Genomic DNA, 24839 nt, shown 5'->3' with positions numbered 1-24839 from the left:
ATACCTCACGCAGACACGGCCATCACCTAAACGATTCTAAAAGTATTCGTTGAGGAGTCAATAGAGGCCAAATGACCATATATGACACATTTTAGAGGCTGTAACTTTACCGAAAAGCTAAGAACTATCCAATGCTAAAAAAAAAACCCAGACCATTTGGTCCAGACCTCCGAGCATTGCCCCATGCTAGCTTGCTAATCAGTCACCCACTTACAGTTGTACTCCAACAATAACACGGCCTGAAAGCAAATCATCAGATTTATTTTTCTCTGCTCCTGAAAATTGGATCCAGAGTTCCGACTCGCCGAATGCGACACGAGGAAACGGGACGGCCTCTTTAGCGGAGGAGAGTCCTCTGGATGCAGTGTCGGAGCTTGAAAATGAACAAACTTCATTGTTGGGGGAGCAGATCTTTGCTCCGTGCCTCCTTTATGCTCTTTTTCAATGAGGTTGCCAAGGGAACACTGGAAGGAGAAAAAAATGCACCCCCTCACCTACGCAAAACAGTAGGAATGAGGCGGGGGGCTGACAAAGAAGAAGATAGAGCAAGAGTGAAGTTTGTCACCAGAATAGCTCAAGTCCGCTAGCATCACTGGCGTAACTAGTTTAGCGACAAATTAAATGGAGTCTAAATAAGCTGGCCCTGATTACCATTTAAATGATTAGAGGCTGGAGCTGTGGCAAGGAAGCTTTGTTCTCTCACCAACCCCCCTTGAGAAGCATCACGATACTTCCCTTTGATAGCCTTTCCTACCCTATTAGCGACATCGCACTGGCTGCGAGGAGCCCCAAGACCCCACGTTTAGGACCAGGCAGTCCCCTACCGGGAGGACAAATGTTGCCTTTGTTTGCACATTACAGACAAGGGGAAGTGGGAGCTGCTCAAATGCGGCGATGTAGTTACTACGCTGCTTTGTTTGCAGCCTGCATGGCGAGTACCTAAATCAGATCTGGACCTATGCCCCTGACCATAATACTGCTCTGGAACACTGTCAACTGAATCGTTTTCGTTACTAGCGCTAGTTGCTAAACACTTCAAAACAATGAGTTTGTGCCCTTCAGTGTGGTAGCTGGCCACTTCCTGGTTCTTGGTGAATTGTTTTTGATTGTGATTTTGATTAGTGGTTTCTTCCTACTCAAATGGCAAAAAGAGCAATTCAATTACTTGAACATTCTTGGGATGTTGAATCAATCGCAATCGGACTGCTGTTGTTGTTTTGTTTATTATCTATGTGTGTTGTTGATTAGCAGCTAGCTCCTGGTTGCTAATCATTTAGTAGACAAGACACAGGCCACACTTTGAGAGTAATGAGAGAAACGATTAGAGAGCGAGAGAGGTGAAAAATCAGAATTTGAAAATCAATATTTGGGTTTGTTTGTCCGTCCATTTCTGAGTTAGCAGGCTACTTCCTGTTTCATGAGAAATTGTCCATTCGTTTCTTAGTTGGCCGGTTAGGTTACTTCCTGGTTCATGGAGGACGAACGTGAGGATTAGACAAATGTACAACTCTACATTGTAAATCATTGGAATAATTCAATTTTTTATTGAATTAATATATATTTAAAAATACATACTTATACTCTGATATGTGAATTCATTTTCAACATCATGTTTTTGTATACTAACTAAACAACGTCATGGACATCATCTCCTGTAGTGAACAGTGCGACAATTCACTCTTTGTGGTATGACAACAAATCTCCACGCGTGTTAATAAACATGGAGTCACACTTCCCTTCTCGATAGAAAATCATCTGGTGCAAGGTTTTCCTTGCTCAAATCATAGCACAGGTAAGTAACACTGATCATTTGAGAAAAAGTCGAGGTTATTCTCTCCTGCATTGATGATTTTAATAGCGACTTCTAACAGTTTCTGATACCGTCGGCGTAGTATTTTTCTTTTTTGGCATTTGCTGCATTGTTCATAACGTTCCCTTTAGACCTCTAGGGGGAGCCGTAGAGCCTTTGTTTGTTCCTTGCCGCCGGTTTGGCAAACCGCAGCGGTGTACGCAAGTGTATCTCATGTGCATATTGAGTAGGGCGATGCATATTAAGTTGACTCGGCGGTGTTGAATGGAGGAGGCGTGACTGAGAGCCCAGGAGGAGGCCTTTCTCCCCTCGGCACACTGACGGGCAAAACAAAGTGTGGCAAATAAAGCGTGTCATTAGATTAGGGAGCCCAGTGTGCTGCCCTGCTCCCAGCTCCTCTGCTTCGCACTGTTTACACTTCGTTTGGATGGCATCCAGACAACACGGGAGCGAGAGAAAGCATCCCACAAGTGGATTTTACCACCTGTTTTTAATTAACCTCGCGGACAGTAGTCATATTTAAATGAGATTTGGGAACCTGAACATAAAAGAATTGAGCAGTATTTCATATGTATGAACTGATAAAGCAATGTGTCCGTTTTCTGTTGCGCGTGTCCTCATTAGGGTCAGCTGGAGCCAATCACAGCTGACTGAGTGAGAAGTGGCGTAAATATTGATTGGTTATCAGCCAATTGGAGGGCAATATATCTTTCTCAATATTTGGAAGCAAAAATATTGGGGGGCAAATTAATATTCACTCCGTTAGGCCCTCTCGTCGGATCCCCAAATATGTGCCCTACCTTCTCCTCGCCATCCAGCTGAGGCGCACGGAGGCACCTGCCAAACAACTGTCACGCTAAACCTCATTTGGCTCAAACATGCGCTTGCATGCGCAAAATATCCTTTGACATTGATTGATTTCTCCATCAACACAGGCTTTTCTCTCGCTTTTTTGTTTCTCTACCTTGGATGAATCAACATTTCAAAGATCACACTAGTTACAGCTACATCTTGTGTCTTTTACCATGTACACTGTATTGTTCATTGAAAAGTCTGAGAAAATTCAAAATAAGTCTGCTTGGAGTACGACCACACAATATTATCTTTTTTTTTTTTTTTTTTTAATGTTACATTTTTCATCTTCTCAAAATCAAGTTCCACAATAGTAATTATTCAAAGGAGGTTACATTGAAAATAACAAAAATAAAATGTAAAGCCATTAAAATTAGGGGTGTCAGGCAATTAAAATGTTAAATCATAATTAATCCCATGACTTCAATAGTTAAGTCACGATTAATCACAAATTTTACATCTTTTCTAAATGTACAATAACACATACGATAAAATAGTTTGTTCTAAGTTTTCGTACTCTTGTTTACATAAAAGTGGAAAAAAATTTAAACTAATTCCACATTACTTACAGTATTTGCACAATTTAACATTTAATATCATCTTTTACCCATTCATTTTCAATGGGACAGTCATTGAACTTTTTCTAAGTATCACTTTCCACACCCACTTCCATATATATAACTTATCATCATTAAGCAAGTGTGGAACAGTTGGTAAAGCACATTGTCCAGTAACCAGGAGGTTAGAATTTGATAATTTATCTCTCAATTTGCTTTCAGCATTCCCACACAATTTCTCCAGAAATTGCACTTTGTTTAGTTACATTTATTACGACTAAATTTTGACGTCAACGTGCCTGCTGCATTGCAACTGGAATTCTCACAGTACAGGCTTTCCAAGTAAGGGTTGGTCATTAATTAAAAAATTAGTGCCATTCAAGAAACTTTAAATTAGCTCAAAATTAACGCACTAATTTTGACACACCTAATTAAGATGTTTTCAAAATATTTAAAAAAAAAAAAAAAAAACATTCTTAAAAAATGTAGAATCAAGTTTATTGCGTGTAAAATCATGTATCATTTCAACTTTATTTTGTATTTTTAGTGTGGCATCATATGTTATGATCAATAGCAGGTTGTATATTGACATATAATGCAGCAAGTATCAAACCTGAAATTTCGCTTCAGTTCAGTTCACCCACTTGTTTATGAAAATACGTCAAATGATATCAGAGCTGTTCAAAAAGTAGCACTGACACAGTAAATATTTCATCCCAAAATGTAAACACACGAGTTGGACCCGCAGCCCTGGCACGTCATGACATGTCAGCGTTGCCATCTGCTCAAATTCAAACAGAAACTTTGAGGAGGGAAGCCCTGCCATTCCCCGCCATCATTACATGATCTCTAACTACGTGCTCCAACATCATTAAAAAGTCCGTTTTTCGTCACGCTTCTCATCAACGGATGCACAGTAGGACACACTTTAGTTAGAGCGGAATCAGCTACATACAATGGATATAAAAAGTGTTCACACCCTTGTTCAATCGCTACGTTTTTGTAATACGAAAAAATGACACTAAGATAAATCTTTTCAACTCTTCATTTCAAGATGCTAAGTCAAAATGAAAGTGAATTAACTGAGAATTCCTTCCAACAATTCCAAAGGTGCATGGCGTCGTGACAAAGGGGGCCCTGGAGAAACTCCAGATATATTCCCTCTTGCCACAACACATGCACACACGCACATTCTGCCACGTCAAAGACAAAGCGTGAAACAGACGGAGATGGAAGATGGAAAAAAGAAAGCGGGAAAGAAAAGAAGTGGAAGGGAGGTGTGGGGGGGTGTTAGGCAGTGACTGTGCTGTCAATCAAAGCTGTACCAGAGGAGCTTGCCGGTCCAGCTACACACTTTAGGCCTCGTGCAGCATGAATCACCCGCTCTACATGCGCAACACAAAATTCTTCAATAGACATTATTTCTATTTGTCTACTTTTGTTTTTGCACCGCATAACTCATTTTCACAATACTGCGAGTACATTTCAAACTTTTCTTCCCATACATGTATCTAGCCTGGATTGCTCAATTTGTTTCATGTTGAGGTGACACTAGAATACTCTACATTAGCATTTCAGTAGGGCTGTGCAATTGATCAAAACTCAATTACAATTTCAATTATTATACTCCACAATTACAAAATCAGCATAATGGTTAAACAAAACAAAACAAAAAAAGATTATTAATGCTAATTTTTGAGTTGTTTAAATTTATACATTTGCACCTTTTTTTTTGCATTTTAAAACAACTAATTTAATAAATGTTGTTTCATCCAATAGGAATTTGCACAATTATAGTGTTTCAAACTATTTTATTTGTCTTAATATTTTTTAATTTGTTTTTTTACGTTACATTTTCTTGTTTTGACCCAAAAAATAAATAATTGTTTAAATAATTGTGATTTCAATGATTGCCATAATAATTATTATTTTTTCCATATTCGAGCAGCCCTACGTTTTAGTATAAAATTGTCCAAAATCTTAAGTTGAAAAACAAAAAAGTTATTAGTTAATTATTAGCTGAAAATACTGTATGAATAATTAAAACAATTTCTACAGGAAGAATCAAGTTTAAAGTTGGCTAATGCTAATACAGGACTGTCTCAGACAATTTGAATATTGTAATAACGTCCATTATTTTCTGTAATGCAATTAAGCAAAAATGTCATACATTCTGGATTCATTACAAATCAACTGAAATATTGCAAGCCTTTTATTATTTTAATATTGCTGATTATGGCTTACAGCTTAAGAAAACTCAAATATCCTATCTGAAAATATTAGAATATTTCCTCAGACCAAGTTAAAAAAAAAAAAAAAAAAAAAAAAAAAAAAGCCATAATCCGCAATATTAAAACAAGAAGAGGCTTGCAATATTTCAGTTGAGTTGTAATGAATCCAGAATGTATGGCATTTTTGCTTATTTAATTGCATTACAGAAAATAATGGACTTTATCACAATATTCTAATTTTCTGAGACAGTCCTGTGCTGTAATGTTTGTATAAAGAAAATCAGCCATATAGTATCTATATTATAAACAAAATGAGTACATTACAAAAAAAAAAAAAAAAAAACCCTAACGTGTATGCCCACTAGTTTCTGTTGTAAGAGGAATCTTTGAGACTTAAGGCTAAAATTGATAATAATACAGTAACAGTAATTTGTCCAAATAAACCATGGGCCAATACAACTATTGCATAAGAAAGCATATCACTATTTTGTGTCTCCAGGGTTTGTTCCAGTCAATGTGTGGCATGTCAATAGTTCATAGTCAGCGGTTGGCTCACCTGAGGGCTCTTCTGTGCTGCTGGCTGCTGTTGTAGGCGGCGTAACTGGAATCTCTGCTCACCAGCACACACACAAAAAAAACACAAGGATACTATGTGAATAAGAAGTACAAAACAGATCGCAAAAGTTCTCATTTTACTTGGATAAAGCGTTATCTCTTTTCCCTAGGTATACAATTAGCATACAGCCTCCACTTTGATTGGCCATGACTAAATTTGGGCGTGACCACACCCACAACCGGCCTGCTGTCATCTGCGAAATTACCAACATCAGGTCCGTCACAAAAATAGAGCCGTACAAATGTAGCTAACCATTTTTTAAGACACATGAAGTGTGTGGAAATGGTCAAATTTTTACACTTCGACTGGCCCTTGCAATGACATTTTGTGTTGACGTTGAGAGGAAGCATGCGTGAAATTCGGCCCTCTTATCTACAAAGGCGCTTCATGCTGGAGCAGATAGGAACAGGAAGAAAAAGGACCAAGCTGTGAAACCGCAGCCATCAAAGTGTGTAGGAAGAGAAAGAGTAGCCAAGCAGCTGCGCGCAGGTGAATACAACCTCCTTTTTTTTTTTTTTTTTTTTTATCAGACATCAAATCAGATTCATATGTAGGCGTGTTAGAGCCAAACTGAAAAGGAAAAACAAACCGCAAGAGAATAAAAAACGTGTTTTTAAAGTTGGATTTGTTTTGGGTAGTAAAGTTTTTATTTTAAGAGAACAAATTTATAATTTTATATTAAAATGTAGGATTTTTTTTTCCTCAAGAAAAAACAAAAACAATGTAAACTTTTTTTTTTTTTCCCGAGAAACAGGAATTTTTCGTTTGTGCTGAAAACAAAGGGTTTGTTTAACATGAAGGAAACTTCCCTTTTTCTCTTTTTTTATTTTTAAATTAAAATAAAAGTCTCATTTTGGTTATAAGTAATGTTATTAAGTCAAACAGTATTTTTTTCCAGCGTAAATACATTCCAATAATAAGGCTTTGGTCATTGAAGAAGCAGAATCTTAATTTTAAAATGGGAACAAAAATTGATTGATTAAAAAAATATATATATATATTTTTGAATATCTGTGGAAAATTTATTTTTACAAGCATTTTTTTTTAATAAAAAGTCCTAATGGGGAGGAAAAGTTTAAAATGTTAAAATGTATTTATTTTTATTTATTTATTTATTTATTTTTGTAAGCGAGCTCAGAATTTTTCATTCGGCAGTTTTACCTATTCAACATATCATTGCTCTCTCTCTCTCTGTTTTGTATGAATTAAAAAAATAAATATTTTTTTTTAATTTAAAATTAAATTTTAAGTCTTAAAATTATTTCTGCTGTAGTATGAAGCAAAAGCTTTTGTTTTTCTAGAAGTAAAAAAATCTATATATTTTTTTCCCGATACAAGTTACATTTTTCAATACAATAATGTTTTGTTAAATTTTTGATTGTGAGAAAAATATGTTATTAACAGGAATAAATGATTTAGAAATATAAAATCATGTTTTAAATTATATTTAACATTAATTAAGTCGTCAAAGGGAAAAAAATATATTTATGAATTAAAATTGTCTTAATTTGACGAGAATACAGTCGGAAATAATTTTAACAAAGAAAAGGTTCTTTAAAATAATTTTTTTAAAAGCCATCATTTTGAGGGACAAAGCTTTATTTCATGTGTTTGTCATGTTTGGCTTCAGCAGAATTTTTTTACTCCACATCCTGAAGATATTTTTAAAAAAACGTTTTATTTGCTTAATATTGTTACTTCATTCCCATAACTCAACAACTTTTTTTGTGAAAGATAATGGTTGTATTTAACACTTTTCCTGTTTTCCACTAACCTCACGTTCTAATCTACATTTTGTGCCAAGAAGACAAATCAAAAGTGTGAATAAAGACGGTTTGCACGTACTTATGCAGGGCGCAATGGGCGAGCGGCTCTGCTGGAAGCCTTTAGCGCAGCGGTTGCACGTGATACCGGTCACGCCGTCTTTACAGGGACATTGTCCTGTGGTTTGGTTACAGGTTTTGCCGGCCGCACCCACGGGATGGCAATCGCATGCTGTGAGGGACACAGGAAGAAAAAGGAGAGGCACAGTGAGTGGTCGCTCGCACACGTATGAGAGATCACAAAATAAGAAAGTGCACTCGGGTGATGGCGTGGGAGGGCGGGGCAGAAGGACAGGTGGCAGAAAGGTGCACTCAATTAGTGGAAAATTGAACCAGACATTTTGTTCACTATATGATGAGGTCACTGTTGTGACTATGTTACCGGGTCGCTCATTGCTTATGTCTTATTTTGATTGAACACAGAAGATAATCAGTCTTCTTCTGTGAAAGACTCCAAAAATCAGTGATTCAGAGATGCTGAAATCATATTGTTGTGATAATTTTCAATTAAAAACTGGCTCCAAACGATTACTGAAGCAACTTCCTTTGATGCCGGCTGTTGTACTGGATTTTGACTGATTTTGCAAGGGCCACAGAATATTAAAATATATATATAAATAATGTAAAACATGGAACCTACCAAAGATTAGCATCTCTTCTTTCATCAGCAAAAAAAGTATATTTGTATCTGTTTCCGTTTTGCAGCAATTAGCATTAGAATATAGCTAAGTTTCATCAATATTCACATTCCTGGTGAAATCATTGACAAAAAGAGCCTGTTGCAACATGGTCCTGGCTGATCTCTTATACTCTGCTGCCACCTGCTGGCGTTTCTTTTTTTTTTTTTAATAACTACCATTGCTTTAAGCCACCTCTTCATGTCAAAAGCTGCATCAAAGGTGGTGTGCTCTTGCATAAAAAAACAAACAAACATGTAAACACATTTTAGTAGGAAAGGACAACGTATTAAAAAAACATGTTTACACGTTTTTGGGATTGAATGAGTTAATTTGATAATGGATTACTTGTCGATTAATCTATTAATTTTGATAGCTCTAGTTGCCATATTCATAAAAATGTCTTTCTTCGACAAAGTCACAATTTGACCAGAATAAAGCCACATTTCACAAAGAAATCAAGTTTGTAGTCGTAAGAAAAGAGTCAAAAGTTGTCCAGTCTTCTTAGAAGCTTGCCAGGATCTGTAATGAATTTTGTAATGTTCAGGAAGTGTGTTTGTTTGAATGCCTGCAACAAGCAAGGACAAACCTAATTGCCTGTTTGTGATTAAGGCGGGCCTTCGAACGTCACTTACGCTTGCTTCCCCACTGACCGACATGTGCTTGAGGAATGTAATCATTTTCCAAATGTTGTGCATCAAGTCCAACACTGATTTGTGGAAACGAGTCTTGAGTCGTTTGCTGTTTCTAAATTTAGTTTGACAGTTGAAGCAAAGAGTATTGGAAAGAGCGATCTCCATTTTGTTGGGACACTCACTTTTATCTCTAGTGCATGTTTCCTGCCATTAAGCTCCTGTGTGTAATCTTATCTCCACGCTAATAGTTCTGTTCACGCGTCTTATCAACTTCTTAAGTCTGCTTTGTACCTTTTTGCGTTTTTATCAGGCCAATGTGTCACATCTATCATTGCTGACTTGTGTCTATATGGGCTAGAGGACACGTACGCACAACTGGCCCCGCAAGCAGCGTGTACGCCCGTCCAGCACGTCTTCGGGCCTGTAAATTCAGACAAATGTCAGCCGCAAGTGCATTCCTCCTTGGGGTTTTTACGTTTAGTAACGGTTCGATCGTGAAGGACCTCGGCTCGGTTGAGGCCAAAGTCCACTTCCACTGATGGATGCGCTGTGTGGTTGCATGACAAATTGAACGGCTCCCTGGCAGGCACCTTTTGGACAAACGTACTTGGGGGATGTTGAGCGAGCCGTTCTGCTTTAAGTGCGTGTCCACTTAGCGCTTAAGTGGCTGTGTGCTCAGCTTCATGGCCACTCCAGATGGATTAGGCAGATATCAAGCCAAGACAGTGGCCTGTCTTGCTCTCCTGAAGTGATCAGACTTGGAGAATAAAATGAAAACAACAAACATAAAACAAAAACGTTCTATACACGTCAATATATTCCCATTGGAAGGTTTCAATGTCAACGCTCGACTTCCATTGTTTGTTGATGTCAAACAGATGCAAAGCAATATAGATGTGCTCACACTCTTGGTATACATGTTTGGAGTATGAGCCGCTGCTCTCGTTCGTTCATAATGACCTCCGATGGGAATGAGCGATGGTCCTAAGAGTTCATAAATAAGCAAACCACTCATTTGCTGTCACCGCTCGGGGGAGCGGACACACATCTGCTTACTGCGCTGCGAGCCACACTCAACTATACTGACATAAAGACAACCCATAAAAGGTGTTAACTTTTTGTGCGCGTGCGTGTCACATCTGTGATTCAGTTGTTTGATTTGGCCGCCAAAGGAGCAGTCCATGCTTCCTATCTGTTGTCGTCTCAGGCTAATGAGCACACGTCCACCCATTTGAAGCCTCTGTTGATGTAATTGAATATGTCAGCGTAACTTGGAAAATGTTAGTTTTTGATTACGCATGACCGTGCAGATGGGAGGTCCAAACCCCTCTGGATCATTACGCACGTTTAATGGAACAAAATGAGCAGACTACTTGTTAGAAGTCGGTGGAATATACTGTATATTATCCATCCATCCATCGAGGCTAGCTAGCTAGGTAGGTAGTGTCAATTCATGTAAAGCACTCCAGATCTTTTCTTTTCTTTCTTTCTTTCTTACTCTCTATCTATCTATCTATCTATCTGTCTATCTATCTATCTATCTATCTATCTGTCTGTGTCTGTCTGTCTGTCTGTATTACTGGTATTACATCAAAGATTTAATTATTTAAATAGCTAGCTAGGTTACGTATCCATCTAGCTAGCTTGATAGGCATGCTAGCTAGCTAGATAGGCATTATAGGTATCAAAAATTAAATTAAATTACTTAAATGATTTGAAATATTGTATTTTACAGATCCACATTAAAAGGAGAGAAAACAAGAGGGGGGGGGGGGGGACTATGGTGTATTGTTAAATTAACAGTCCATATCTAACATCCTTAGTCCATTATATTTATTGCTATGGCACCTAAAACTTTTTTTTGTCTTTCTTGAGTGGAAAAAAAATACAAATGCATCGCATGCATCACATTATGCGATGTACACTAGTGTGTAGTTCGCCCATAGATGACACATGAAGCAAGCTATACTTGCTGATATGTGTGACCAAATATTTTATCTATTTATTTATTTTTAACAGTGTTTGTCTGTCTGATTTGACACCCCCTTCATGAGCCTCTCATGCAAAATATGCAAGCACACTCGACTCTGGACGTGGTTAAGATCGTTTATAGCAACGATAAACATTTGCGTTTACTTTCATTTTTGTTTATCGGCGTCTGTTCGTATTATGGATGTATGGATGGATAATCGGGAACCACAACAAACTAAAGCGTTTTCTTCTTTGTTGATTCAAATGTGGCGTGCTGGATTTTCCGAGCCCTTTAAACTCACTTAGGAACCCAGTTGTGAAACAATAAAGAACATGAAAATGCTCTGTCATTATAGGAATTGTGCTGGAAGGAATATTTTCTTTCTGCAAACAAACGTGAAGGTATCCATCATTTGTGGTAGCTCAAAACTTGGATTTATGGTATGTACTTAATAGCTAACACATGTTCATTTGACTGTATTTTTTATTTATTTATTTTTTGTTCTTTATGAGCAGTAAACTTGCAATGTAAGCTGTATGTGCTAATTTTATTTTATTTTTATTTTTTTTACCATTTATTTGTAATGGCTTGTAGGAACCTGACATCACTGTCATTACCATAGAAACCTTGTATGCAAAAGTGATGGCCATCGCTCATATTTTGCGCTGATGCTAAATAATAAATAATCAGGTAATGCGGCTGGTGTGATGATTTAAAAAAAAAAATCCAAATAACGCCCGCATACTCATGGTTCAGCACCCGCAGATTTGCATATTCTGCGATTCCCCCTCCCAATATATTTTTTGATAATAATAATAATAATAATAATAACAATAATAATTTTATTATTATTATTATTATTATGTATTTATTAATTTATTTATTTTACTTTTACTTTTTTTTTTTTTTTTTTTACAGGATTTTGTTGCCCATTTTACCCGAGTCTTCATAGAAAACAAAGTGAATGTTTGTTAGCATTTTTTAAAGAATTATTTGGGTTAAAAAAAAAAAAAAAAAAAAGAAAAGAAAAAAAACATAGATTTAACCTATTAATCTACAACTACAGACCGCATTGGATCACAGCCAAACTTCAGCCAGCAACTCATGAAAACTATTTGCAGAATTGCGAACACTGTGTGGTGCAACGAAATGTTTGTGTTTCATTGACATTGAAGCACAAAAGAACACAAAACATCTCGCCCGAACTTCCACGCGAAGCTTTTCGCAGAGGCCTGTCTGAGGTCTGTCACTGTCGACTTGTTTATTTACTCACTTCCTGTTGAGTGATATGGGAAAACGTGGGCTTAAGCTGTCATCACGCGGCCGATTTTTCCACGCGTGAGCATCACATTTTGGAGCGCTTGGCTTGTTTGTACAGGGATTATGCTGCTGTTATTTTTACCTGCAGCTACAGCAAATGTGAGAAAACTCACTTTGAGCCTTATTAGCTCGGCTGAGGTTCGATGTCATTAAAAGCGGCGAGCGCACCTGCGCAGGGGCGTGCTCGCGCCACCTCCGCCGCCCTCCATTCCTTCCTATCTTTCACCCTCGCGACTGACCTCCCGCTTGCTGCGCCGATCACTTCACACCTCGCCTCTGTTTGCTTTGCTTGTCCTGTCATTCCTTCGCCTCCCCTCGAATTAAGGCAAATAACTCAGTGTCAAAAGAGGGAACACCCACTCCACCGCCCTCGCTCCGCCATCCCCGCAGACCTCCAACTCATCTCCGCTGACAGAGGACGATGGGGGCGAAACAAGACTCAGGAATGTTGCGACGCCGCGCTTCCTCCCCCATTTCCTGTCATTAATCTAAAGCGCTAGAGTAGCAGGAACCAAACGTGGGGCCGCGGACCGTTGGTGGTCCGTCATACACAAAGCAGGGTTATAATAGTTTCGGATCTTTCATTATAGTTTAGTTTTTAGTTCTTTTTGACTTTGACTTTCAAATTCAGTTGTTTTAATTAGTTTTTAGAGCACATATATGTCATTTATTAGTTTTAGCATTAGTTTTAGTTTTATACTCAATATGGCTTATAACTACAATTCTCAAACGGCTGTTTGACCTTCCTTCTTCCATAATTAATAACTAAACAACGACAAAAATTGAAATAAATCCTAAAACCTCATTTGTGAAATTGACATACTACGACGGCACATTATATATATATACATATATATATATATATATATATATATATATATATATATATATATATATATATATGTATATATATATATATATGTATATATATATATATATGTATATATATATATATATATATATATATGTATATATATATATGTGTGTATATATATGTATATATATATATATATGTATATATATATATGTGTGTATATATATGTATATATATATATATATGTATATATATATATATATGTATATATATATATATATGTATATATATATATATATATGTATATATATATATGTGTGTATATATATATATATATATATATATATGTGTGTGTGTATATATATATGTGTGTATGTGTATATATATATATATATATATATATGTGTATATATATATATATATATATATATATGTGTATATATAAAAAAAATTACACACACATATATATATATATATATATATATATATATATATATATATATATATATATATATGTGTGTGTGTGTAATTTTTTTTTTTTTTTTTTTTGCTTTTTCAAAAATAGTTGGGAAACACAGTCCTAGAGTACGGAATGAACGTGCACACTCCTGAGAAATGAAGTCCGCGCGCACACAAGGCGCAGATGTGCTTTGCGATAAAGTGTGACGGCGTACCCTTGCAGGCTTTCCTGTGCGAGATGGGTTTGGACAGGTCCCGGTAGTAGCCCTCCTTGCAGTAGTGACAATGGCGTCCGGCCGTGTTGTGGCGGCAGTTGAGGCACACGCCTCCGCTTTTCCTCCCTGACAGCTTGTATAGCTCCATGTTGAAGCGGCAGCGGCGGGCGTGCAGGTTGCAGTTACAGGCTACGGAAGTAAAAAAAACAAACACATTAACATATTGCAACACAAGACAAAGATAATGGCATTCTCCCAAACAAACAAATTAAATAAAGAAATGGTCCATGCCAATTTTGCTTGTGTTGTAAGGACAAAGTAATGTAAAACAGTCTAATGTTGTGCCTGTAACTGTTGTAAGGGTTAAAGGACCCCCCAATTTTATTTATTTATTTTTTTAATTAATTGGGTATCGGATTAGTATTCTGCCAAATGTGAAGTTGGACCCAGCTATGCACACACGTTAAAGTACATTGAATATAATTATTTTTATTTTACATTTTATTTCAATTGGAAAATGAGAGGAAAAAAAACACCAAACAGATCATAACGCAACATAAAATGAACTAAAATTAAAAATGAATCTAAACAGAACAAAATATATAAAAACATAAAATCAGTGTCATTTAATTGAACTTGTTTATTTATTTTATTTTATTTTTTGTAACTTATGTCAAAGCCAAAAAACCATGACACATACAACATATAGCACCAGCATAAAATAAAGACTCTACAATAAAAAAAATTTACTTTTTTTCCCCCACAATTTATTCGGACCCATTAACTCATTCACTGCCTTTGACAAGTATACTTGTCAATTGTATTTTTTAGAGCGGTGCTAAATGGGGGCGAATCTGAGCATGCTCCACTGTAAATATCAAACTTGGAAACAACTTTACTGATGCCCAACCACCGGTAGATGACATCATTGCCCCATTTTATAGGAAATAAACACAGTTTCAGAGTCCATGGGAGAAATGGCTGTATTTTGGCAAACCTACATTTTTCTGCTGTCAATTATAAAAGAACGGGACGGGACAAAAAGTAGGGAGTCTATTCTGTTATTTGGTAGATTCGGTTTATATATAATTATTGAATGTAATATCACGTGAGTATTGGAAATGTAAACATTTTCTATAATGACTGGCAGTGAATGAGAAAGGAAAAGAAATAAAAATAGAGAAAGTAACTTCTGTATATTCTGATAAATTCAAAGTCCTATACTTTAATATCATTTGTCCATTGGAGACTTTCAGGACATTATGAGATCAAATACGAGAGTTATACTATTTTGCTTTCAACGGTAAAATTAAAAAGAAAAACGAAAAAAAAAATTACAAACACATTAATGTGTTCTTTTAACAATATGTTTAATATTGTGGTTGTAGTTTGGATCAAGGTACTGCACTGCAAACACCCACCATTGCATTTACAGTACTTTGTAGCTCTTTGAATGCTAACAATGTATTGCCATTCAATCCATCCATTTATTTATTTTTTAAATAGTACTTGTCCTCATTTTGATCATGAGTGAGCTGGAGTCTGCCCCATCTCTTCATGTAGCTACACTGCAAATATTGATGTTGTTGCAGCACTCGATACAGAAATCAAAGGTCAAAACATCATATAAAAAACATACCTTCTGAAATATTAAATGAACTTCTCATTACTGCGTGCTTGCCATAAAATATGTCGCAGTGGCTTTTCCTGTCGAATCACATTGCAGTTGTGACTTGAGCTACGACTGACCCGACTTCTGAGTTTTTCGAAATACAAGCTGCTTTTGCAGAGTGCTCTATGTTGGTACTGAACTCAACTCACTTCATAATAAAGAGAACGTTGGCAAGTAATGAACAATTCTTCCAAAAAGAGGCTTCAAGCTGTTTAATATCATTCCCAATTAAAGTTTGTCATAAAACTGACGGAATTACACGTTTTGTATTTAAAAATGCCTAAAGGCCGCTCAAGTATAATGCTAACATACAATGGAAAAAAACAATGGCATTAGCATCTATGTAGCAATTTGGAACGCTTTAAGCAATTTATTTTTGAACATATAGTGAATTAACAGATGTAGACATATATCACAATAATCTGTTGGTGGATTTAAAGAAGGAAAGCGTGTCAGCTGCACTCTGCGACAAAGTCTTAAATAAACAATATCTGCTCAATTAGTTGTTTACAAACTGCAACTGTTTTTCACATTTTCAGTTTTCCGATACGTATATATATTTTTTGGCCATGACTCAAACAGGCCCCAAGTAAATGACGAGTTGCTCTCCCCAACCAACATTATAATTCAGCAGTTATGTACTGCAATTGCGAGTTTCTTTCATAATTACTTGGCCCATTTCGACCACTACACTGTGCTGTTAGATAGCTAGCTAGCTAGCTACTAGCAAGAGCTTACGCTCCGAAAATGCTTCTTCCTTTGATTCCACATTTTACAGAACAGCTTTGTATCGTTATTTAAATTCCCAAGTGTTATGTATTTTGTGTTAATCGGGCTACTGTAATATGTTGGCTCACAAAGCTTGTCTTAAATAGCTAGTAGGAAGTAAGACTGTCATGTTGTGTGAGCCACTCAACTACTACATATTCCGCCATGTTTAAAAAAACACTTGACTTTTCCGCAAGTGTCTCTGTTATGAGGAGACACCGCAGATGAGGTGTCCGTCTGTCAGTCAAGATGCGCCACAGCTAGCTATTAAGCTAGCTGTTGGCTAGCGTCTCTTGTCGTAGCATGGAGCCCCACGATGGTGCCCCAGTGGGATATATTCACCGCCCAAACATGAATGGATATTTCTTAATTTATCCTCCAGTTTGTTTAGTGGTTTGTTTTTTGTTTTTGTTTTGCCTTTTTCTGTTTTATAGTGTATAGCTGTGATTTGTTTTTTTGTACCATATATAGTGATTTGGTCTGTGTAAATGCAGCTCACTATTTTGGCTCGCAACACAAATTAACACAAAATTTACAAAGGTAATACACCCCTTGTAAGACAAGTGTTTCTGTAAGCGGCATTTGTGGTTATATAAACACAACACAATAGTTCGCATTGCAGCACGTAACCACAAAACCTTCATTCAGTCACCTTAGGACTCGGACAAGACATCCTTAATCTGCGAAGGCCCTGAGACAACACAGGCCTAATGTTGAGACATCTTTGAGATAATCTGTGACATGGTGTTGAAAAGAATTGAACATCCAAGCCATCCGTCTGTAAGACGCAGCTGGCGAAAATCACCGCTGAACCTGTCTGCAGGTGATCACTGGGCAAGGATCAGATTCGTACCCGCCGCAGACATGCTTTTGTTGCAACACTGTTTCATGCCAACATGTCATCGGTCTGGGAGACATGTTGCTTCTTGTAAGGAAGCACCACGTGCTCGCTTCCAGAAGATCAGCCGTTTATTCACAACTGACAAACTACAACCTGTCAATTTGGGTTTGTGATTCCCAAAATAAATTATATTTTAATTTTCAATATTTTCATCTGTTTACATTTATTTAAATCACACAGTTGTAAGTTTTTGAAATACATTGGATTTACTAATGCTGAATGCAAAGCCAGCTATGTGAACAACTACAATACTGACGACACTTTTTGACAGGTGAACCCACTAGAGTTGAACGAAAGTTGCTTGGTGGAAATAAGGTGTAATTGTGAGATTCACAGAGACATTGTTATGTTTGGCATGAACATAGGTGTATTGAGTGTTCAAACCACTCGAGACATTACGTCAACGCGGCATATTGAATACATCCAATTATGTCTTCATTGGTAAGACTGCGGGAGTTCCACTTATTCAGTTCCCTGCAGCGTACAATAATGATGCAATCAGTTCTGCATCCAACAGTATCATGTATATAATCAACCCAAACACATAACATTAATACATATTTGTAGTTTAAAAGACACTAATTTGAAGAGCACCTGTTATGTGTTAATTCTTTCGACATTTGATGTTATGAGGACGTCTTCAACATGTTTTGATCCACTGCACACGCTCATCCTCCTCTTTTCTAATCAATGAATTACTTGCATAATTAATGCATGTAGTTATGTTAATTGCTCAAACACAACCTTTGCCGCCTTTAATTCATTCAATCCCAAAAACGTCTAAAAACGTTTTTAAATACTTTGCCCTTCCCTCCCAAAAACGTGTTTACACTTTTTTCTTTTTTTTTTCTTTTTTTATGCAAGAGCATACAGAAGGTTTTGATGCAGCTTCTGAAATGAAGAGGTGGCTTAAAGCAATGGTAGTTATTTAAAAAAAAAAAAAAAAAAGCCAGCAGATGTCAAGAAGTATAAGAGATCAGGGCCATTTTGCAACAAGCTCTTTTTGTCAGGGTTTTCACCAGGAATGTATATTGACAAAATCTAGCTATATTCTAATGGTAATTGCTGTTAAACGGAAGCAGATACAAATATATTTTGTTACAAAGACACGAGCCTCTAATCTTTCTTTTGGTAAATTCCATGTTTTTATAGCAGTAGAACACAATCGTCAATAAAATCAGTCAAAATTCAGTAAAACAGCAGGAAGCAAAGTGGGTTGCTTCAGTGAAAATGGCTGGGAGTGAATGAGTTAACGTAACCGTACATATCGTGTTTTTAAATGGAGGAAATCAATATTTCATTTGTCCTAAAACAAGACACCTACCTAGCTTAGACCAGACATGTTAGCCCTGTTTTTCATTCATCGACACGCAGCCAGCTCCGACTATTTTAGCACACTTCATATTGAATTAGCCTAACGATGGTTTTCAACAGAGCCTTCAACACGCTCCGCAACTAATTGAAAAGACTGCAAAAACAAAGCAAACAAAACAAAAACCTGGACCAACTTTCACTGCCAAGTGGCGAATTTTACGGGAAACTGATATGTTTATCGGGTAGTGTCTGTTTACTGCGAATCCTCGGGAAGCATGTTTTTGCCGGGAACAAGCTGGCTAATGAGCGTCTTTCCCAGCCTCTGCCGAGTGACCTCAGCCTCGGCGCGCCCGTGACTCGCTGCTAATTAGAGGCGCGTTCAAGCCGCAGAGACGGAGGTTGAGGTTAAGCTCATCGCACCCGCGATAACCGCTAATTTAGCCATGTCGGTCGCAGCCGCAAATTGTTGTAAAGACGCAAAGTGACACTTTTAGTGAGCGTCCGCAAACTGGCTTCACTTAAATATGTAAACTAACAGGCAATTTGTTGTCTTTTGGATTGATTAAAAAAAAAAGAAAAAAAAGTGGGGGCAGCAAGTCGGTGAAGATGCTCGCGCTAACAAAATATGAGCGGTGGTCCTGGTTAGCCCAATATTTTACTGTAAATGACGAGAGTAGGCATGCTTTTTTTCTTTTGGAATTCATATTAAAACATATTGTTGGTTGTAAACTACATTGACTTAGGTCAGCATGGTAACGGTTGTTATGTTATTCTTCCGAAAGGGAAGCTATGATTTTGGAATTAACATGGCAACACATTGCATTGCTTCCTTAAATATTTCAACCATGCACATCCTTGCCCAAGCTGACACTTAAAGGGATACTTGACTCATTGAGACATTTTAGCAGTAAAAAGATAGGTAAAAAGGTTTTGGTCACTTCATTATTTTTCATGTACAATTAATACCTTTAAAAAGTATTTTTTCTACTTGCTGTCGACTGATGATGACATCACCTGTGCTGAGGAAGTAGGTCACGACCAATCATGGCTCAGTTTGCTGACAAAATATGAACTTTTCACTGCTGAAAATTGTTAAATAAGTCAAGTGTGCCTTTAAGATTTGAGACAGATTGAGAATGAATTTTTAATATATATTGCCATTTAAAAAAGAAAAAAAAAAAGAAAGAAAAAAAGAAAGCAATGTTCCTTTGTATTGTATATCTTTCATCTTTCATTTGTAGGCATTCTTTAAACAACTAATGTGAATTACATTCATAAAAAAATGGGTTGAAACTAGATTATTTAATTACTCACTCAAAATTAAATTACTTTGTTTGTTTATTTATTTATTCAAACAAAATAAGTAAAATTTGAATTGATGTATACTGTATATAGGTAATTGCTCTGAATGGATTACTTTGTATTCCTGATAAATAAAATGTCCAGACACGATCAATTTAAGTGTAAAATGCTTTTTTTTTTTTTTGAATTAAGCAAAGTGTCATGCACATTGACCTTATTGTATATTTAGTAATAATAATTTAAAACAGTATTTTAATTTTGCCTGTCCGTGCTCTCTAAAATTAGACTTCAACACAAAATATAATTTATAATTCTTCAGAGATTTTTCCACGTATGTGTGTTCATCTTTATCCCGATTATACACACTCATTATACATACAAATTTGTTTTTAATTTTTGCAAAATCTCAGCTGAGTGCTTTCTTTGTTATTTCTTTGTTTTAAAATGTATTTACTTTTGTTGAATAACTAATGTGCTTAGCATCAACATGCAGCTAGCATAAATGACGTGGCTATATTTAATCTGTTTGCTAAAGCAATGCTAATTGCTTTTTTCAGTGTTGTAAACACATTTGAAACAATTTGGATGTGAGTTCTTTGTTTTTCCTTAATGCGTCGCCAGAGTATTGCGACTTGGACTGGGACTCGGTATTGGCGGATACTTAAAACAATGGCAGCAAAAAAATGAGTTGGGCCGGTGCACAATTTAAGTATTTCAATATCAGAGTTGGAAAAAGAGAGCAAATGGCACTGATTTTGTGGAATGGCCCATATTTATTTATTTATTTAAGTTCAAAGGGTTCAGTTTTAAAACAACTCCTCATATATGAATTAATACAAGAAGTCATACAGAATATTCATCAACTTGGCCCCCATTAGCAAATAAATTGCCGACGTGTGCACTTCTGTTTATTTGGTTCTCATTTATTTATTTCATAATTGAACATCCTCATGTTTTCTTCCATTGAAGCAAAATCCCCCCCAACGCCCAATCTCTCTGTCAGCGGGTGATAAAAACGTAGTCTGATGATGATGAGGGGGATGCAAATCAAGAGTTGTGCAAAACAGACTGCCAGGGAGCAAAAACAAAACAAAAGAATAGCGGTTTTGCTGTAGCGCCATTGTTGTATAAAGTGATTAACACTCTGCAAACATGTGCATCATTATGCTGCAATCCTGCAGTCGAAGTCATCCGTCCAAAAATAAATTACAAGCGCCTCATCTTGTAGACATTTCTTCATACTCGGCACTCCAAATTAACATGCCATTTTAGCTGAGGTCTGTATTAATTAAAGTCTAATAGAATGATAAAACATTCACTTCATAATTTGACTACAGCAACTTGTTTGGCAACTATATTATGGATATTACAAAGTATAATTCTATTTAGACTATTTAAATTTATATTTTCATTTATAATGTCTTAAAAAAAATGACTGTTTTCAGCAGTATTCATTTTTTTATTGATATGTTATAACACAGTTGTAAAGCATTAATAAACAGTAATAAATTAGACGAAAGTTCTCAACAATTCAGATTTACAAAATGTATTTTGGATAAGCTAATAATAATAATAGAATAGCAAATAGTATAAATCAGTGCTTTTCATATGTGGTGCGCTTTCGAGTGGTACATGAAAACACGACTGGAATAAATGCAAATGCAATTTACAAGATCGAAAACAGTAAAAATACAATCAAATATATTAGAATGACACTTATAGCAATACATATTTTTTTCAAACTGTAGAGTACACTTTTAAAAGTACAACTCGGTTGTTTTTAACTTTTAAATACAGCACAATGAATGCGTTTGCATTTAATCTTTGATAACTGCTTGTTTCCATTTAACTTCAATGTGAATTCAATTTTAATTTAACTATTACTTAAGTGCACTCCCTATATAACTGAGTTAAAACTCTATCTACTATCTTTATAGATATTTATTTATTTTAGCCTTATATGTATTTGACACAAAGCTACTAGCTCGCCGCGTTTGTTGACGTTATTATTGAAACGTGACCAGCAAACCCTGCGCAATTCCAAGGTTGTATAAACTGAGTTAACACATTCATTTGATGTCCTCTCCACAATACGCCAAGGCCGTGCGCACCGTGCATTAAATGGTGCGTGTATTCCCCCCGCTCGGTCGCCATGCGGGGGGCTAATCGGGTCTTCTTCTCTGCAGCCAAAGCCACACAGAGGCACCACAACAAAGGAGGCCCTAATGGCCTCCAATTTCCCGCATTAGTGCCCATTTAATGGCTGACCTGCCCTCTCGTTAGGCGGCACACAAAGCCTCGGGCCCACTTCCACCCCACCCCGAGTCGCATAATAGTCCTGCCTGTGATCAGCGGCGCAACCACTTGCTGAGTAATCACGACTCTTTTGCGCACAATAGCGTCAAGGTGTGACAGGTTCAAGCGGGGCAAAAGTCTCCGTCGTGCCCATCTGCTTTTTAAGTCTTCCAGGGAGGGAATTCGCGTGCGGTCTTGTAATGTAAAGGAGTACAAGTACTTTGTCACCGTACTTTCGTAGAATTTTTACACATCTGTACCAAGTGTAAACAAGTCATCGAATTCAAATCGACATTGCAGTGTAATTTTGAGGGGTAAAATAATGGGGGGGGGGGGGGGGGGGGAACTCTCATTTTGCTTGGTCATGGAGTTCTTGTTTTTTTCTTTCTTTTTCCTTTTTTTTTTTAAAGCTCAAATATCGGTACGGGGTGCTCTGCCACAAAAATCGGTCAGGCTGTAGTTTGTTGAGTCTTTGACCACAACAAGACATACAATTAAGTGATTAAATGTAACCTGCTGCTCATACAACGGACCGCTACAGTTGTGAACTCCAAGGTGGTTGTCATGTTACAGATTTGAAGGAATTGTTCTAGTTCACGGGAATGAAAGATTCTTCTTCGAAAATAATGTTCCTTGACACTGTAAAGAATTGACTGGCAAAAAAGTTGCCAGCTAATTATTGTAAAATCTCAGTTAATTACTGTTAAAATCTATTACAGGATATTACTGTAAAAAAATAATTTGTTTTTACTGTATATAAATTATTTACTGTAAAGATGCATTACAGCATATTACTGTAATTATTTTTTTAATTCTATTATAGTGTAATACTGTATTTTGTGCAATTTTTATTGCAACATATGACTGTAAATCTGTTTACATTTTTGTACTGTATATAAATTACAGTTACTGTAAAAATAAATTACAGCATATCACTAATTATTATTATTATTATTATTATTATTAACATTTTTTTACTGTATATAAGTTAGTCACTGTAAAAATGTATTACAGCATATTAATGTAATTTTTTTTAACATCTTTTACTGTATATAAATTACAGTTACTGTAAAATTGTATTTCAGCATATTACTGTAATTATTATTTTTATTTTTTTACAGTACAGTATTCCCTTGCTATAATGCATTTCACTTTTCGCGGTCTTGCTGTATTGCAGATTTGTTTTTAGTGTAATTCTGCATGTTTGTTATTGTTGTTTTTTTTGTTTACAGTAGTGTACCTATTATATATAACATTTATGAAGGTTTGAACATTTGAGAATGAAAACGAGACAAATGTGAGAAAAAGTAAATGCCTTGATGAGAAAAGTGTATAAACTGTGTGGTGAGGGGTTTTAGAGCTTTAAAACATTTATAGTCAATGTAAAACATAAAGCTAGCTACTTCGCGGATTTCGTTTATTGCAGGTATTGTTTGGAACCTAACCCCAGCGGAAAACGAGGGAACGCCGTATATAAATTACACCTACTTACTGTATTCAGCATAGTCATAAAATCAAAATAAATAAAAACAATAAAAATACTGGCCACCATTTAGAATACTTTAACTTCCTATAACTGTAAAAGTCTATTACAGCATATTACTGTATTTTTTTTTATTATTTAAGAGGTACTTTTTTTTTTTTTCTTTACAAGGCGACTTTACCTTCTACCAACAGTTAGTTTGTTTTTCCAAGTAACTTGTACTTTTACTCAAGTATCACTTTCAGGTACTTTCTATAGCGCAGAAGGGGAAAGCGACAGTTGACATCCAAAGGGGGCTCGCACGGTGGGGCTCGGCCGGAGGGCGTCGCGCGTATGTCGGCTATGCCATAAAAATGCCATGGCTGGAGGATGACATTGGCAGCTCCCATTCAGGACGGCGGCCCCCTCGAGGCTGAATAAAGATTCCTCAGGGCCTGTCGGGTCCCTCGGCGAACAATGGCCTGCCGAGAGCAGCTGTCTTAATAGCGTGAGGACTGACAGCTTTGACGGCATCCGAAGCCGGAGACAACGCTCCGCTGTGTGATGACATAATACGAGCTAATCGGGTCGGACAGCCGGCGAACGCGCGGTGTACGTTTCCGCGTGAGGCTGAGCCTTGCGAGTGCTTTGGCAGACGCCGCAACACCTTGACGCTCACGAACCTGACGATGAGAAAACGGATGTCGCGGAGGATCCTTCCTAAGCGGATTTGCCATTCCTGTGGCAGGAGAGAGCAAGAACCTCTACTCCTTTACACGAGAGCTCTTGAGGGCCTGATCTGCTAATCGCAGTGGGATCATTGGAGGCTTTCTCCTTGTGGAATAGTGTAATCACTTCTGCCACTTCCTCCACTCTTATTGTTTGACATCCAGCCATTAGCTAACCCTGTCACCTCTTTGCTCCACCTCGGCAAAACGTAGTGCAAACAGACAAGCAGGACATTGATCCGAATCTCCAAATCACCTCCAGTCTGTTTACGCTCCGGGTTTGGTTTCTACGAGACAAGCGGATCATAGTGTTGTGGGTTCAAATATCTCCTGGCAGGTCCTCTAATGCATCTCTTGGCCCCGAGCAGTTGACAGGGATGGGCGGAGGCTGTCACCGGGAGACGGTGAGATGGCCT

General features: G+C 36.9%; 1 protein-coding gene across 1 annotated transcript in view; it reads right to left on the bottom strand.

Annotated features, from left to right (window-relative positions):
* ntn1a (netrin 1a) overlaps positions 1-24839 on the bottom strand; it is a 48280-nt gene that overhangs the window by 6718 nt on the left and 16723 nt on the right. Inside the window, exons 2-4 of the mRNA XM_077524871.1 lie at positions 13982-14170; positions 7912-8061; positions 6007-6060 (exon numbers count right to left, since the gene is read on the bottom strand). Of these exons, the coding sequence (XP_077380997.1) occupies positions 6007-6060; positions 7912-8061; positions 13982-14170 (393 nt within the window). The remainder of the gene's footprint in view (positions 1-6006; positions 6061-7911; positions 8062-13981; positions 14171-24839) is intronic.

This window comes from Festucalex cinctus, chromosome 6 (genome assembly GCF_051991245.1).
Source record: "Festucalex cinctus isolate MCC-2025b chromosome 6, RoL_Fcin_1.0, whole genome shotgun sequence".
NCBI classification, from domain to species: Eukaryota; Metazoa; Chordata; class Actinopteri; order Syngnathiformes; family Syngnathidae; genus Festucalex; species Festucalex cinctus.
This window is presented reverse-complemented; position numbering and strand designations above follow the sequence as displayed.